Below are 16228 nucleotides of genomic sequence, written 5' to 3'. Positions count from 1 at the left end.
GGTGGGGCCGGGGAGGCGCTGCTGGCTCCGCCTGGCCTGGTCTGGAGGACGTGGGGGGCGGTCTGGGGGACCACCGGGCACAGGCGGGGCCGGTGGGTGGGGTCCCCAGGGCCTCCACAGGCTGTGCGGTGGGGAAGCTGTGGGAGCCGCTCATGCTCACGGTGACATCAGTGCACCACGGGCTGGGGCGGGGGGGTACCTACCCGGTGGTCCAAGCCATTCCTTCCGAGTCCTGGGAGAGGGTCGGATTTGGAATAGGGGAACCCTGAAACACACAGCACAGCTCTGTCACACGGGCGGGCGGGCAAAGCCAGGGCGGAGGGCTGGTGGGTGGCATGGCAGGGCCCCAAAGTCCATGCCTGCCCGCGTGCGGCGACCTCTGTCCCCAGGGTCTGAGGCAGAAGCCAGGGAGGTGTGGGCGTCCCGAGACCGCCCAGGACCCCGGGAGCCCGCGGAGCCTGACCCCACCCTGGCGGCGCCTCTGGTCTCCGGCAGCGGAGCGGGAGTGGAAAACGGAGGCCCACCCACCCACCCACCAACCAACGGGCCTGGGGACCACTGTATTCTCTAAACAATCCCCGGCTGTTTGCAACAGGGAGATTTCACATTAAAACCCCAGTTCCCTCTCTCCATGTCTCTCCACGTGCCTCTCTCCACGTCTGAGACTCGGGGCCCGGAATGTCAGCCCCCCGGGGCAGGGCGCTGCGTTGGCCTCGCTCCGCCCCAGCACCTGCGCGGTGGCGGCACCCCAGAGGCACCGCAGAGGGGTCGTCAGAGGTCAGGCGGGCCGTGCCCTCGCTGGCCCCTGGCTGGCCTCTCACGAAAGGGCGGGCGGGCTCCGAAGCCCTCCCGGTCCCCAGGACCCTGCCCCTGGGGCCTCGGGGTCACGACACGCGGACCAGGCAGGTTGCCCACCTGCCCGACAGTCCCGGGAGGTCGGCCGCAGACCAGGTGCCTCTCCCTGTCAACCGCACACTACGAAGCGTGAGAACCATCTCTCCACACCTTGAAACCCCGGAGGAGTACCAGGGAACCGCAGAAAGGCCGCCGCTGACCGGCCTCCGGCCACTGTTCCCTTCGCAACCAGGCAGGTGACAACCGCACGTCCCAGCCAGCGTGGGACTCCGTGGTGGGGGGAGGGGCCGGCAGAAGGAGACACAAACGCCAAAGCCACAGGCGGGGTGGGGCACAGCCGCCCGCACCGGGACCACCCGTCGGCGCCGCCTGGACTCGCACCCCGACCCCCGAGCCGCCCCACTGCTGTCCTGCGCTGGGGTGTGAGGGAAGGGCCCAGCCCCCCTCCCAGGGTCTGTGGGTCCCCGGGGCAGGGTGTCCAGCTGGCGTGGGGGGGGGGGGCGGCGAGGTCTGACACTGACACAGTTCTGGCCACCCAGAGGGGGACACAGGGACCTCAGAAGGGAGGACAGGACCTGAAGGGCTGGGAAAGTGGGACCCAGAGTGGCCCCAGGGTCCAGGCCAGGGAGGGGCCTGGCACCTCAGGGCCCACTGGGGACAGTGTGTCTCACCCTACACCCCTCGGGGCCGTCTTCCTGCAACAGAACACGGACACCACCCCTCCCCCGTGTGGGAACCGGGCCCCGTGAGAACACAGCCCTCGACGTGGAGGTCCAGAGGACGCCCCCCGCGCCTCGCGAGGGGGACGAGTGGCCGTCTGCCACAACTGCCGGACGGGAGGCCCCCGCCGCGGACGGCGGCGGTGCTGGCGGGGAGCCGCTGCGCGGAGGGCAGGGGAGTCTCCCTGGCGGTCAGTGCCGCTCGAACGACGGCTCCCTGCTGGGGAGGGGACTGGGCCGCATTCGCCGCCAGCTCTGCGCTGCCTGGCGCCGTGCCCGGCACACAGGGCGTGCCCCGTCCGTGTCTGGTGGACAGACGGACAGACGGGTGAATGGCGATGACGATTGCATCCCAGGTGAGCTGCGTGGATGGTGTCACAAGCGGGCGAGGCAGGGACCGGTCCCCAGGAGCCCCCGGAGGGCCCCGGCAGGCAGGTGGCGGCGGTGGGACCCGCACGTGCTGTGTGCTGGCTCCCACCAGCACCTCCGCCTCTCCCAGCCCCCTGCAGCCCCCCCTCCCCGCCCCAGGCCGGGGCTGCCCTCGCCTCCTCCGTCCCCCCCTCGGCGCCCCGCACAGCGTCTGGCACACAGTGGGCACTCACTCAATAAATACCCATTAAATGGAACGCGTCTCAATCCAACAGTTACTGAGCACCCACTGTGTCGGGTGTCGCGAGCCCAGCGTCCGTGGGCGCGCGGCAGACGGATGTCCCCGGGGTGTGGGTAGGAATGCCCTGCTGGGGGCACACACACACACACTTTGTTTAGCAACAGCTGTTTGCAAGTGGAACCGGTGTCGAGGGACTCACATTGGGGGGCTCCAAGGAACCCCGGAAAGAGGCACATCACGCTCTGTGAGCGCTGCCCGGGCTGCCCCGGCGGCCCCGGAGGCCAGCAGGCAGCGAGCAAGGCACGGCGGGGCCGGGCCCTCCCCGCCGCCCTCACGCACGTGGGGAAGCGAGGCACAGCCCCCAGGGCAGGAATCAAGTCACGGCCGCAATGGGCTGGACCCTGGGCTCCAGCTCAGGGGACCTGACGTCAGCGCCCGAGGACACGGAGTGGGGACGACAGGATCAGGGTCCCTGTCATCGTGAGTGAGCATCAGTGCGGGACACACACACTGTTTGTTCCTCCCGGGATTCGGTCAGTCCGGTCGTGGCTTCCAGCACCGGCTGTCCACGCCGGCAGGCCAGGGGCACGCTGCGCGGGGAGTGGCCGCACTGGCACCTGCGGTGGCGCGTGCAGGTGTGACGAGGCAGCGAGGGGCGGAGGGGACGCACAAGCCCTTGCAGGTATGTGACAGGCCCATTGAAACGGGGGTACTGTCCTCCGGTCTCCCTTGGTCTGCACCCTGTGGGGTGCCGTGCACAGCGCCGGGGCACCTGGGGGCGCGGGCGGGTGAGGGGCAGAGCGCGGCGGCGAAGGCGACATGCACAGGTGAACGGCACGGGCAGGTGCCCCTCTGCCCTCAGCCCCAGCCGCAGGCAGGCCGCCAGCACAAGCGGAGACCACTGGGGCAGCCACAGGCCTCCCCTGGGAGGAATGGGGGGTGAGGGGCGTGCTCCCAGCCTGCAGAGGAAGGGCACCCGCCACCCTGGGCGGGCCAGGCTCAGAGTGGAGAAGACCACCCCAAGGTATCCAGGTAACTTCCTGGGAGCTCGGGGCCGGGGCTGAGGTCTCGTTGACCTCCTCCGCGTGGCGTGGGAGGGCCGTGGGGGCTCACACCCCCCACACCCCAGTCAGGGAAAGGAGCACAGAGCAGAGAGGCCCCGGGGCCGGGCGCCAGCCCACCCCGTACCGCCGGGGGTGCTGGGTGCCGTGAGCAGGGAGGGGCCATGGGACCCGTGGCTGCCACCCGGTCAGGACCCTGCCCGCTGGTTCTCCTGTGACCAGGCCTGCACCCCTCGCCCCGCCTGCTGGTGGGACGGGCAGTGGCCGCGTCCCTTCCAGACCTGCTCCCGGAGAAGCGCATCCTGGACCAGCCCCCCAGGGATGTTTCCGGTGCGACCTTCCGGGTATGACTTGGGCCCCGGGCACCGGCTCCGAGCCCCTGACCCTGGGGGAGCTGCACCCCGGGGTGGGGGTGGGGCAGAGGCACGGGGGCTACGGACTCCTGCTCACAAAGGTCACACACAAAACACCAGGTTTGCTTGGTTCCGGTTCTTTTTTCACAGGGACAGTGACCAGGCCTGTCTGTCCTCTCCCATCAGAACACTGTCCCCTGCAGCGGAGGGCGGTGCAGACCAGGACCGGCGGGCTGCGGATCTCGGGTGTGACTCGGGTGAAGCCGACACCTTCCCTGGGTGTGCTCGCACCCGCTTGCGCCCTCGGCGAGGCCTCTGCTTGCAACCTAAGCCTCACGTCTGCCCTAGAAAACCACCCTGGGCCCGCGGGGCCCCGCAGGCGCCCGGGGGTCTCCCTCGGGCCTTGGACCCACTGCCGCCCCTGACGACGTGCGGCCTTTGGAAGTGAGGACCGTTCCCTGGAGTCCGCCCTACCCCGGAAGGAAGGCAGATCCTCGAGAACCCGGGCTTGCCCACGACACTGTCTTTGTGTCCCACACGTCCTCACAGATCAAGTCCCAACGCCTGGCCCCTTGCTTGGGACACGGGACAAGCACGGGACAGGGGACAATGCCGCCGCCATCAACTCCGAGTCTGGACCCGCCGCCTGGACCGCACTCGCGTCTGCTCTGGAGGGAAAGGGGCACCCCCGTCCGGCCTGGCGGCCCAGGAGGCCCTTGTCCGGTCGTGGCTCTCTGCGCTCTTGCCGGCCCCGGAGGGTCCTTCGGGGACCGGCTGGCGCCGCCCACGGGCCAAGCAGGGGCCACCACGGGTCTGGCGAGGGGCCGGCAGGCGCCAAGGGCCTGCCTCCTGCCTGGCGGGCCCCGCGGTCCGTGCGTCTGCTGGCCCCCAGGGTTTAGCGAGCTGGGCTCAGCTCTGGGGGGGTGGGCTCGGCGTCTCGGGCCGCGCGGACAGCCCCTTGCTCAGAAGAACCACTCACGTGAGTAGAAGGCGTCCCCCGGGATCGCTTGCAGAGCCTCCCTGTCGGCCCCGCTGCTGTGGGACAGGGACCGGCAATCCGGGTCCGGGGAGTTAGTCCTGGTGCCCACCTCCCCCTGCAGGATCAGCCAGCTGGCCTTCTGCCGAGAAAACCAAACGAGTCACGTGAACCCGGGGGTCCTCGGTGACGGTGCCCACCCGTTTTACAGAAGGGGAAACTGAGGCTCGGGGAGGTCCGGGCCCCAGTGGCTTCACGCGGGGGTAGGCAGGGGAGCCGGCTCCGTTCACACACACACACGTGCCTTCCGCGAGGACAGAGAGCGGGCCGCGGCTCCCCTTTCTGGCAGGGAGGCCAGACGCCGAGACATTTGCTCGGGCCTGCTCCTGGAAACGCCTGCCGAGCCCGTTCTAGAGCAATCCTCTCAGATGCCCCCAGGATGCACTGCGGTTTGCTTTCCTCTGGTTTCAGACGCCTGCTCGGCCACAGAGCCGCCACCGGGCTGCCTGGGCGCGCCACGAGGACGCGGGGCGGGGGGGGGGCGGGGTGGCCGGGCTGATGCCGCGGGTAGGAGGGAGCCCGCCCCAGCTCCTGAACTGGGCCCCCATTCCACGTGCCCTCCGGGGACCTCCGGGGAGCGGCCCGAGAGGAGGAGCCTGAGGTTCCCCGCTGGACACGCCCACAAACCCGATATCCTTCCTCACCACCGCTCGCTCCGCGGCAGGTCCGCCCGGCTTACCTTCCTGTTGTCCTGGTCGAAACTGCCGTCCTCCCCGTCCAGGCGCCTCGAGGCTGGAAGGGAAAACCGACGGTCAGGCAGCGCATCGCTCACGCTGGGTCTCCACCCGCCAGCTGTGCTCAGAACACAGAACAGCCCCAGGAAAGGTGGCCGGTGCGCGGGCCGTCTGTGGGCCAGGCACGCAGGACCCTTCTTCTCCCGCGGGGACAGTGCCTGGGGGGGCGGGGGCTGTAGCCCTGGCACGAGGCAGCCCTGCACACCGGGAGCAGGGACCTGAAGGGCTGCTTGGCGGACGCCAGCCGACCCCCATCCCTGGCCGGAGACCAGGCCATGTCGGTAGGTGCGGCCGCTTGGCCCTTCAAAGGGCGCACTTGGGGCCTCGCCAGTCTGACCTCGCCAGTCTGACCTCGCAGAAAGCCAAGGTCTCCGCCGACCGGCCCGCCCACCCGCCCTGTGTCGGGTTTGGCCAGGGGCTGCCCCTCGCACGCGGCCGCCCAGCCCCACACGGCCCACCTCACGGGTCGGAGGACGGAGGCCCAGAGCGATGCGGTGCCCTCCTCCAGCTCAAGGTCCTGGGTCAGCGGGTGGCCTTTGAACCCCGGTGGGTCCTTCCTCCCTGCCCGCCCCCCCGCCCCCCTCCTGCTGGGCGCCTGCGCATCACAGGCCGGCGAGCGAGTGCAGTTTGTGAAGAGCAGGGGCGAGGCGCAACGCACACCCAGAGGTGGCCGCAGCGGGACGGGGCCAGCACGTCCTGCTCCCGAGAAGGGCCGTGCTCTCCGCTGGCCTTCTGGAGGCGTGGCCACCCCGCCGGACTGATCTGCTCTCCCACCGAGGCTGAGCATGTGACTCCCCATCCGGCTCAGCCTGAAACACCGACCCCCGGCCGGGGCCACGGCAGGAACCCCCGCTCCTTCCCGCCCCCAGAGACCGCGGTCGAGGTGAGGAAACACCAGGCGGGCTCCTCGCCTGCAGCGGGCTCGGCTTTTGGGCCTCTGGGAGCACCCTGCCCCGCGTGCCACCAAGGACAAGACTGACGTCAGAGCTGGGACACTGGGGCTACAGGACCTTGATGAGACAAGGCCACAGGCGAAGACCCTCTGGAGACGTGGGCCCTGCTGTCCCCCGCGGCTGCCTGCTTCTCCTCCTCCCAGGAGTCAGCGACTTCATTCCCTATGCGGAGATGGGAGCCCTGCCCTCTCCGCTCTCGGGGGCAGACTCACGATGGGCTGGCCCTCCCACTGCCCGGACGGCGGCCTCCGGGGGTGGAACCCGGGCCATACGTCGGCCATGACACTTGGTGGCTGCCCAGCAAGCCCCAGGGACCCCCGAGCCGGCGGCTCTCGTGCGGCCCAGAGAAGCGGGTGAGCCGCAGCCCCGAAGGCCCCCAGATGGAGCGCCACGCCTGGGGAAGTGTGTAAGTGTCGTGCCCTGTGGGGCGTGCAACCCCGACCTTGGAGCCCAGGCCCCAGGCCCCGGGTTCGAGGACACCACACAGCTGAGGACAGCTGGTTGGGCCAGACAGGGCTAAACACGGGGCTCAGGCACAGCCCCCTGTCTGACCAGGGGGGTCCCGCCAAAACCTCGCAAGTGTCCTCTGCAAACAGTGCCAGCTCTCAGCCCGACTCGAACCCGGGCCTCCTCAGGGCCCCAGTTCCCCAGCCCAAGAATCCCACGGTGGTCTCCCAGGAACTGGGCGCTGCCGGGCAGGAAAAGGCGGGAGCTCCCCACCCCTGGCAGGCGGCATTACTGCCGTCTGCTCTGTGACAGCTCCGAACCTCAGTTTCCTGATCTGTAGAGTGGGCAGAGGACGCCCACGCCTCTGAGGTGCGAGGGCCGCGTGGGGGTAGCGTGGGTGCTGTGACAGATGGGGGGGGGGTCACTGCAAAAACCTGGGAATCACTGGGAGGTTCCCCGGGAGGCAGACCTGGGGCACGCTGTCTCAGTGCCAGGGAAGGGCAGGGCCACACGGGAGGACAGAGGGACCCAGGGGAGGGCGTCTGTCCTGTCCCACAAGGCAGCTCCTTCTGAGCCTGGAAGCCAATGGCCATGGGAACCCTCCAGGGAAAGCCTGAGCCCCCGTGGGTCCCTCGGGGGCCCGAGTTGGTGGCACCCCGATGACAGCAGGGTCTCCAACTTTCTTTCTGGATGAGGGGCCTGCCTTCCCTTCTTTCCCATCCCAAGAGGACCCCCAAACCAAAACGAGGCTCGACCCCACTACCCAGGAATCCCAGAGACGCACGATGGCTGGGTCTGTCCGTTTCAAAGCAGGGACCGAAGAAAAGCTGCGAGGTGTGCTGTGGGGGGTCGCCGTCACGGTCTGGTTTGGGGGGGCGGCTCTGACACCCCCACCCGTCTGGAGGCTATGATGCTCCGTCCACCTCCTGGGCCAGGGCTCCCCCCACACCCTCTGAGGGCTCAGGCCCGGTTACGGCCGAGACAGAGCGCGGCGGTGTCGGTCCTGTCCGCTCCCTGGGGAGCGGGGAGACACCCCTGTTCCTCTCGAAGTAGATGCTGGGCCCGACGCCACTGCGTTGAGGGGCAGGGTGGCCAGAAGCCCCCCTCTCTGCTGAGGCTCAGTTCAGCCTCACCTAAAAGCCCCCGAGGCCCGAGGGCGAGGACGGCGACCTTGAACCTTGCCCTCTGGAGGGAGCCAGGCTCTGAGGGGTATGCACTCGGGGGACGGGGACAGAAGGGGACAGAAGGGACGGGCTGTTCCGAGTCGAGTCTGCCTCACAGCGTGACTGCGGCGGACCCTCGCCCAGGGAAGCGCCAGAAACGTCCCCAGCGGCACCTGAGCTTTTCGGTCCCCCGGGCGGTTTACGCACCGCCGGGGCGGCGCGCCGGCGCTGCCCCCACCTGTCCTGTGTGGCCCCCGCTCCGGATCTGCTCCTCACTGCGCAGGGCGTCCCTCCCACCCGCCCCCTTTCTCCTCCCTTTCCCTTCCCCTCCTTCCACCTCCATCCTCCTCTTCCTCATTCTTTTACTTAAAAAGCCATTAAATCATAACCAAGTGGAACTGACGTCAAACAAGAAAATGCTATTGGGCCAGGGGTCGGGGTGAGAGGTCAGGGCACCCCCTCACCTACGATCGTGCCAACCTCAGAGCGTCGGGAGGACATGCGCTGTCACCTGGGAGCGGGCAGCGTGCGGCGGGGACCCATTCCGCGGCGGCCAGGCCAGGGGAACGCCCGCCACCTCGCCCGCAACACCGCCCCCCGCCCCCTGCGCGTTAGGCCCCGCCCCCTCGGCCGGGGGCCCACGTCCCAGAGCCGGCAAGGAGACGCAGCGGGCGTCAGGGAAGGGCGATGCTAATTCAAACGTCAGACTTGGGCTGAGTGGGAACTGGAGGGTCGAACAGCGAGCACGCCCCTTCCAAAGCACCGCTTTCTAGCCCTCGAACACGCCATGGGGAACAGTCCCACGGCCCGGAGAGTCCACGGCGTCGCCCGGACTTCGTGGAGGTTGGGGGAGGGGACTTTGCACGCAGGCACACCCGGGTGTCACACATGCGTGTGTGCTCACACACTTATATACAGGGAGCACTCCAGCGGGGTGGGGCCGGCTTAGCAAGCCAAACGCCTGCACGGTCCCCCCCCGCCCCCGACAGCCTGCAGTGTGTCTGCAATCCAAGGCACCCGACGCAGCACCCGCTCGTCCCCGAGGGCCGGCTGACCGGGGCGGGTCAAGGGAAGAGCCCGCCAACCGCGTGCCGAGCCCTGTTTGCACTCTAGGGGGTGCTCCGCGAAACTCGTTTCCCGGAGAAATCAACGCGCCCACGTTCTGGACCGTGGAAAGGCTTTTGGTCGGCGCTCGGGGTTCGGTCCTTTGGGTCAGAGAGGCGTTTCCATCCAGGGCAACAACAGCGACCCAGAGGGGTCCCTGCCCGCCGTGACCCCTCCCGGTGCGCCTCCCGAGGGGGCTTCCGGTCGGCAGGCCTTTGCCTGGGGCAACCTCTTGAGCAACCATTGAGCAACCTCCTGATTGACTGACTGCCTCTCCACACAGGCGGCCCGAGGAGAGGGCAGGTGGAGGGGTCCGCCCCACGGTGCGGGGGAGGAAGCAGAGGCTCAGGGTGCTGATGGCCCAGCTCATCGACAGTTCTGTGCAGACTCCTTGAGCCTCCTGCCTCCTGCCTCTCGGCCCAGCCGCCTGCTGCCTGTGCACCTGTCCTGCAGGCTCAGGTGGGGTGGACGCGCGTGGCCACCTCTGAGAGGGAGACACTCTCGCCATTCAACACCTCCCGCCCCTCTCTGCCGACCCGAGGAGCCCCTCTCCCTGAAGGCCAGGGCGGCCACTCTCTCGCCAGAGATTCCCACGGCACAGGACGCAGGAATCAAGGGCTGATTCTGGTGTGAGCAGGCTGGCTCTGGCCGGGGTCCCAGAAGCCTCTGCCCCTGGCCACCTTGGCTGTGGTTGGTCTGCCTGCTTCTCCCAAAGGGGCCCACGCAACGCCCGAAGCCAGCTCTCGCTGCAAACGCCCATCCCGAGCCCGGCCGATGTGCACCGGCCTCAGGTTTACAACACGCAGGCGCCCACACTGTCCGAAGGGGCCTCTCCCGGGACCTGCAGCTGGGCGGGGGAAGGGGGGGGTCTGCGGTCACCCCCCAGGCCGCATCAGCACAACAGAGCGAGGACATGGGGGCGCAGGGACGGCAGGCACGCGGGGGCCACGGGCAGGCAGCGAGGAACCATACCGTGCTGCTTGTAGATGGGGGCTTTCCTATAGATGTTCTCTTTCACGCCGGTGTCTGGGGAGGAAGAGAGGAGTAAGGGGAGAAAGCGGGGTGAGTGAGCAGGCTGTGGTTTCCATCTCCCGGTTTCTTGTCCGTGCCCGCCCGTCACCCGGAGTCAGCATCTCTGGGAGGGATCTGAGACCGCCCCCCCCAACGGCACCCCCTCCCCGGGGCCCCACACCTCAGACCAAGCCTCACTGCCCCCAAGCCTGAAGGGCAGAGGGAGCAGGTGGCTGGGGGGACGGTGAGCCCGCCGGCCACGCCTCCCAACCCGTACCCAGGACTGCGCAGTGTCTCCCTGGTGCTGGCGGGGCTTTGGGGGAAACAGACTTGGGGAGATGTGTGTGGGGGCGCGCAGGCCTGCGTGTTCGGTCCGTAAAGAATCTCAGGACTCGGGGCGGGGGCGGAGCGGCATGGGGGCCACCCAACACCCGCCGGGGCGAGGCAGATGCGCCCGCAGGCCGGCGCCTACCTGGGATGTGGAAGTGGCGAGGAGCCTGCTGGTAGGTGGAGGGGGGCGGCTTGCTGTCGGACAGCACGGAGAGGCTGGGCGTGCTGCGGCCGCTTTCACTGCCTCCAGGCGGAAGGCGCAGGCGGCGGGCGGGCAGGCGGGCGGGCGGGGGGGGGGGGGGAAGCAGAGCGTTTCGAGCATGAAAATGTATCCTCGGGGATTTGGTCTCCCCAGGCCCAGGTGGGGGTATTTATTCCCCATGGACACTTCCACCTTGGGCCCCCGACCTGCTAATCCAACCTCGAGCCTGCGGTCTACCTCCCCGTGTGAAGGCGCAGGGCTCCCGGGTCACGGGGAGCCTGGCCTGGCCCTCCCCCTGCTCCTGGGGTGGGGGGTGTGTGTGCAGCGGTCTGCCGCCCCTCCGTGGCTGGGGTGGAGATCCCCCTTCCCGAGTGTCCCTGTATGACGAGATGCTGCTTCTTCCGGAGAAGCCACAAGGCGGCATTCAACAGGATTCGAGGGCTAGCACCCACCAGCGCCCGTCCTTAGGGGCCGCGGTGTGGGGTTCTACCAGCTACGGCGGCGCCATGAGACAGAGTTGGCGTCCACCGGCTGCCGCGTTCCTGAATCACGTTTTTGTTTTTGTTTTTGTTTTGCAAATTAAATGGACAGCATCCTGTCTCCGCTTTCTTGGCCCATCTAGCCCGTCTGGATTTGTAACTCCTGTTCCGTGACCGAGGCTGGATTGTCAGGTTGCACATGCAGACCGCCCCGCCCCCCACCGCCACGCCCCCCCCTCCCCCTCCGTGTGTACGGAATGAGGGCACAGACAGTGCGCGATGGCATCAGACACCGAGGGGGGGACAAGGTGTGCGGCTGACCCACTGCAGAAAGCCCTCCCGAGCACAACTCGTCCGCTCCCCCTCGAGGGACGCGCCCCACCGCCTCCCACACGGCCGCTCGGCAGAGGGAAGGGTCCCTCGGGACTCCAGACACGTCTTCGGAGCCGCCGCCGCTGTTTAAAGCTGAGGGACCCCTGGGTGACACGGCCGCCCCCCTACGGCGGGCCGCGCGGCAGCTGACGAGGCCGGTGCCGCCGGCTCAGGGAGAGCTCGTGCCCCGATGGGGTGCGCCGGGGCCCTGGGGGCTTGCAGCGGCTGCAGCGGGGGCTGGGCTCCCACGGGCCCCAAGTGGAGCCCACACCAGGGGGAGGCCACAAAGGGGCTGCGGACGAACTCCCAGCATCTTCTCACGCCCGGACGCCCATTCCACCCGTCGGTGCTGAGGGGGCTTCAGGCAGCTGACTCTCCACCCCCTCATGGTGTGACCCTGCTTTTCCCTCCAGCCCCGCACAAAGCCTTCCAGAGCTGTGGCCCCTCATCAGGACCCCTGCACCACCCTGGGGAGCAGGCGCCTCCAGGCCTCCAGGCTGTGGGGGCCCCTCAGAGACCACGGCCGCAGGCCCAGGTCCATCTGGTGGCTGGCTGGGCTCGGAAGGGAGGCCCACCCACTGGGCGTCAGCTCTAAGCTGGGCGCGGACTCGGCACAGCCCGCGGCGGCACCCGAGAGGCCTCGGTTGGGGGGGCCCATTCTTCTCTGCCTGGAGCTCACGGCCCTCGTCCCCCATCCTGCTCGGACCACCCACTCTGCAGGTCACAGGTCTCTCGTCCCCCCCGTCCCCAAGCCTCAAGTGCGGTGTCCCCCTACATCACAGCAGGGTTCTACGGGCGTGTGCACAGTCATCCAAGGGGGACCCACAGCCTCCATCGGGTGCTCAGGGGGTCCGGGACCCAGGGACAGCCGGGGACACGGACGAGGTGGCCCCACTGGTTCGCTGTGCCCACCTCCCCCTGGCATCCCGGGGCCTCTGCACCAGCCATCAGACGCTCGTGGTCCCAGGCCCAGACGCCTCTCTGCTGGAGTCCTTTCCTCCCAGGCCCCCCCCGACCTGTCCCTACCTGGAGCCCCCCCATCCACCCCTCCCCCCACCCAGACCCTTCCTGGGTCAGGGCTCGGGGCAGAGCCTCCCCGGGGCCACAGCCCCAAGCTGACCAGTCCCTTCTCCGCCGTCCACTGTAATAAACCGCACCGCTCACGCTGACCCCACACGGGGCCAGTCGCGGCTCTGTGGCCACGGCAGCTCTCAGAATGTCCAAGGCAGCCCCGGGGGGCCTGAACCACGGCCGCCTTCCTCAGGGACAGGGCCGGGAGGGTCCAGGGCCAGCGGCCTGGGAGGCTCCGGTCACTCCTCCGGGGACCAGCCTCCCTCGGGCTCCGGCGGTGAACATCCGCAGACGTGAGGAACCAGGGGAGCCTGGGCGTGCGGGGGCGCTGAAAAGGCACAGCGGTCCCTTCTGAGCAGGCTCGAGGCTTCGGCTGCAGGTGGTCCCGGACGGAGGCCGTCCTTCCGCGAGAAGGCAGACCGGGTGGGGGCGCTGGCCGTGGAAGGGACACCTTCTTCTTCTAATTCATGCAGACGCCTTGCTGTGGAGCCGCCCTGGGCAGCGAGGAGTTCCCGGGTGCGCGCACCCCACGCCCCTCCGGGAGGGTCGCCCGTCACTGCACGCCGCCCTTTGCTCCGATCACTCCGTTTGTATGTCTGTGATGATCTTGCCCCGCCCTTGGCTGAGGCCCCCTCCTGGCCAACCCTGGCCCCGGAGGCTGGAGACTCGGAGAGGGGCGGAGGAGGGGCGCCGCGGGCCTCTCCGGCTCTAGGCCCCAGGGGCGCGGGTCTCGGCCGGAAGGCTCCCCGGGCAGCCCGCCCAGCTGTCAGGGAGCGAGGGGGAGCAGCCCCCGCTGTGACTGCCCTGCCGGAAGTGGGGGAGGGAAGCTGTGGGGGGGCCTCTGATGTTCCAGCAAAGGCAACTTGTCTCACAGTCAAGCTCACTCTGGCTGGTGGTGAGCCCTTTGTACGCCCGGGTACGCCCAGCAGAGCCCTGCGGCTGCCCCGCTGCTTCTCGGGAGAGTGCGTACGTCCCGTGGGGGCCGTGAGGGGTGGGGACAGGCCCACGACGGGGAGGGATGGTGGTCCCCAGGACCGGGGGTGCTCTTCTCAGTGCACCCGACGAGGCCACACAGGGCCAGCGGTGGTGACGGACACACGGGAACCAAGGACGGCCACCAGGTGACCGTGCGGTGCGGCTGAGCTGTGCCTGCCTCCCGGCCCCTCTGGGGACCCAGGTTCTTCTGGGGACGTTCTCAGCAGCTGTAGGGGCGGGAACTTCACCTGGTGTGCTAGGGACTCAGTGAGAACATCCCCGCTGCTTCTGCCCAGGCCAAGTGTCTGAGAGAGTGCCGGGCAGCTGGCTAGACACCCGGCCCTCGCTTCCTGTGGCACCGCCGCCGGTGGTCTGGCTGGCCCGGTTTCTGGAGAGAGCTCCCTCCCTGGCGTGCACACGGCTTTTCCCCCCTGACACGTGCAGAGTGACTGAGCCTGTCCCCCACCTACAAGGCCACAGTCCCTTGGCAGTAGGGTCTCAGCTTTACGACTTCATGTGACCCTAATAGTCTCCTGAGGCGCCTTTTCTGATCGTCGTCACCCTGGGGCTCCCACGCGTAAATTTGGGGGGCGCCTCCGAGCCCACAGCGTGTGGGAAAACGGGAGCTGGGCCACGTCCCTGGTGGCGTGGGATTCGCATCCTCGCCTCTGTGCAGGGGCGTGGACAGTGGGTGGGCCCGCACCCCGGGAAGCCTCCAGAGTGGGAGCCACACAGGGCGTGCGTCCTGCCCGGGGCCACCCTGGGGACTGGTCCCTGCCCTCCTCAGGCCTCAGCTTTGGGTCCCAACGGCCGCCACCTGCAGCCCCTATGCCCTGCGGCGCTGACTCTCGGGGAATGAGATGACGCGGGCCCAAGGGCAGGTGACGAGGGTCCTGGTCTCTCCCTGCCGCTGCCCACCCCGCTCCTCGCCACGCGCTCCTTCACCTGCCGAGGGACCGACCTGCGTGTGCCTGCCAGGGACACTCGCACACAGACAGAGACAGACCTGGACTCACGAACACAGAGCGAGGAGCAGGGGCGTGAGACACGGGGCTCGGGGAAGCCATGCGGCGACACAGACACGAGACACAGACGCGGCGGACACCCTGCGGCACCCGGAGCCCGCGGCGCGGCGCGCCTTACCTCGGAAGTAGGGGATGTAATGATGTCTGAACACGGAGGTGGGGCTTGGGTGTTGGGACAGGGACAGGCAGCTACTGGTACCAACACTCACAGTACCAGCTGCGGGCGACAGAGAGCAAGTCAGAGTCCGCACGGGCCGGCCGGCCTCGGAGCCGCAGACCGCCCCTGGGCCCCGCCTGCCAGGGACACGTGTGCGTCCTCTCTCCGAGAGGGCACACACGCCTTTGAGGGGGGTCGCCACATGCACTGTGCCCCAGCCTGCTCCAGGCTCGGGGCCAGGGCGCTGCTCCCTCCGGGGGACGGGAACTGCTGGCGCCCTGAGCCCCGCCCGGCGCCCCACCTGGGGGTCCTCGGGATCAGGGAGCAGGTGCAGAGCAGCTGGCTGGGCGGGGGAGTGTGCAGACTGGCACCTGGCAGTCACCCGGCCTCTCCAGCTGAGACTCAGGTCTTGGCTCTTGGGGGTCACCACGGGACCCAAAGTACCGGGGTCAGAGGCCGGCAGAGGGGCCCTGGGAGAGGCCAACTGTCCTTCACTCCCTGACGCACTGGCCTGCTCACTCACGCACCCACTCATTCATTCACTCACTCACCCACTCATTCATTCACTCACTCACCCACTCATTCACCCACTCACTCATTCATTCACCCACTCACTCATTCACCCACCCACTCACTCATTCACGCACCCACTCATTCACGCACCCACCCACTCATTCACGCACCCACCCACTCATTCACCCACCCACTCATTCACCCACCCACTCATTCACCCATTTGCTCATTCATTCACTCACTCATTCATTCACTCATTCACGCACCCACCCACTCATTCACTCACCCACTCGTTCACTCATTCATTCACTCTCACTCATTCACTCATTCATTCATTCCCTCATTCATTCACTCACTTATTCCCTCATTCGCTCATTCCCTCGCTCATTCAATCACTCATTCACCCACTCATTCATTCATTCACTCACTCACTCATTCATTCATTCATTCATTCACCCACTCATTCATTCATCACCACTCATGCATTCATTCACTCACCCACTCATTCACTCACCCACTCATTCACCACTCATTCATTCATTCATTCACTCACTCACTCACCCCTTTCCAAACCTCTGTCCTTGAGCAGGATGTACAGGCACATTGCAGGGAGCCAATAAAAATAACTTTGCAAATGAGTGAGCTTTGATTTTTCCACCGAGGCTGCAAAAATAGCTGTGGTCGGAGGCTGTGGAGATGGAGCCATGCAGCAGCTGGCCGGGGAGGAAGCAGTGTGGAAAAATCCCTCAAAAAGGCAGCGCCCTTTTTGTGCGTGGAGCGTCCCTGTGGCTCTGACACGCCGAGGGCCATGCGGAGTTCTGGAAGCTACGGGGCAGCAGGGCGCAGCCGGCACCAGGGGGGGACGGGGCGGGAGGGGGCAGAGGGACCCCCCAAGCACAGGGCTCCTCCCTGCTCAGAGCAGCTGGGCTGCCTCTCTCCAGCCTTCCCACGAGACGGACGCCCTGGGGGCCGCCGGCCCAGCCCGGGTGAAGTGTCAGTGGGTTTGGACTCTGCCTCCCGGCCGCTGGCCGCCTTCCTCCAGCCTCCTCCCCAGACCC

At 68.0% G+C, this 16228-nt stretch overlaps 1 protein-coding gene across 18 annotated transcripts in view; it reads right to left on the bottom strand.

Annotated features, from left to right (window-relative positions):
* Nucleotides 1-16228, bottom strand: part of ABLIM2 (actin binding LIM protein family member 2) — an 87190-nt gene that overhangs the window by 16680 nt on the left and 54282 nt on the right. For 5 of the 18 annotated variants that reach the window (XM_045834060.1, XM_045834059.1, XM_045834061.1 and 2 more), the window contains 6 exons: nt 14619-14717; nt 10519-10620; nt 10008-10061; nt 5314-5366; nt 4578-4716; nt 204-265 (listed from right to left, as the gene is read on the bottom strand). In XM_045834060.1, coding sequence (XP_045690016.1) covers nt 204-265; nt 4578-4716; nt 5314-5366; nt 10008-10061; nt 10519-10620; nt 14619-14717 — 509 coding nt within the window. The remainder of the gene's footprint in view (nt 1-203; nt 266-4577; nt 4717-5313; nt 5367-10007; nt 10062-10518; nt 10621-14618; nt 14718-16228) is intronic. The other 13 variants (XM_045834063.1, XM_045834066.1, XM_045834068.1 and 10 more) reach the window with 5 other exon arrangements.

Source organism: Phyllostomus hastatus, unplaced genomic scaffold (genome assembly GCF_019186645.2).
Source record: "Phyllostomus hastatus isolate PE091 unplaced genomic scaffold, TTU_PhHast_1.1 phas_contig_196, whole genome shotgun sequence".
NCBI lineage: Eukaryota > Metazoa > Chordata > Mammalia > Chiroptera > Phyllostomidae > Phyllostomus > Phyllostomus hastatus.
The sequence above is the reverse complement of the archived record's forward strand: the minus strand, read 5'-3'. Positions and strand labels throughout refer to the sequence as shown.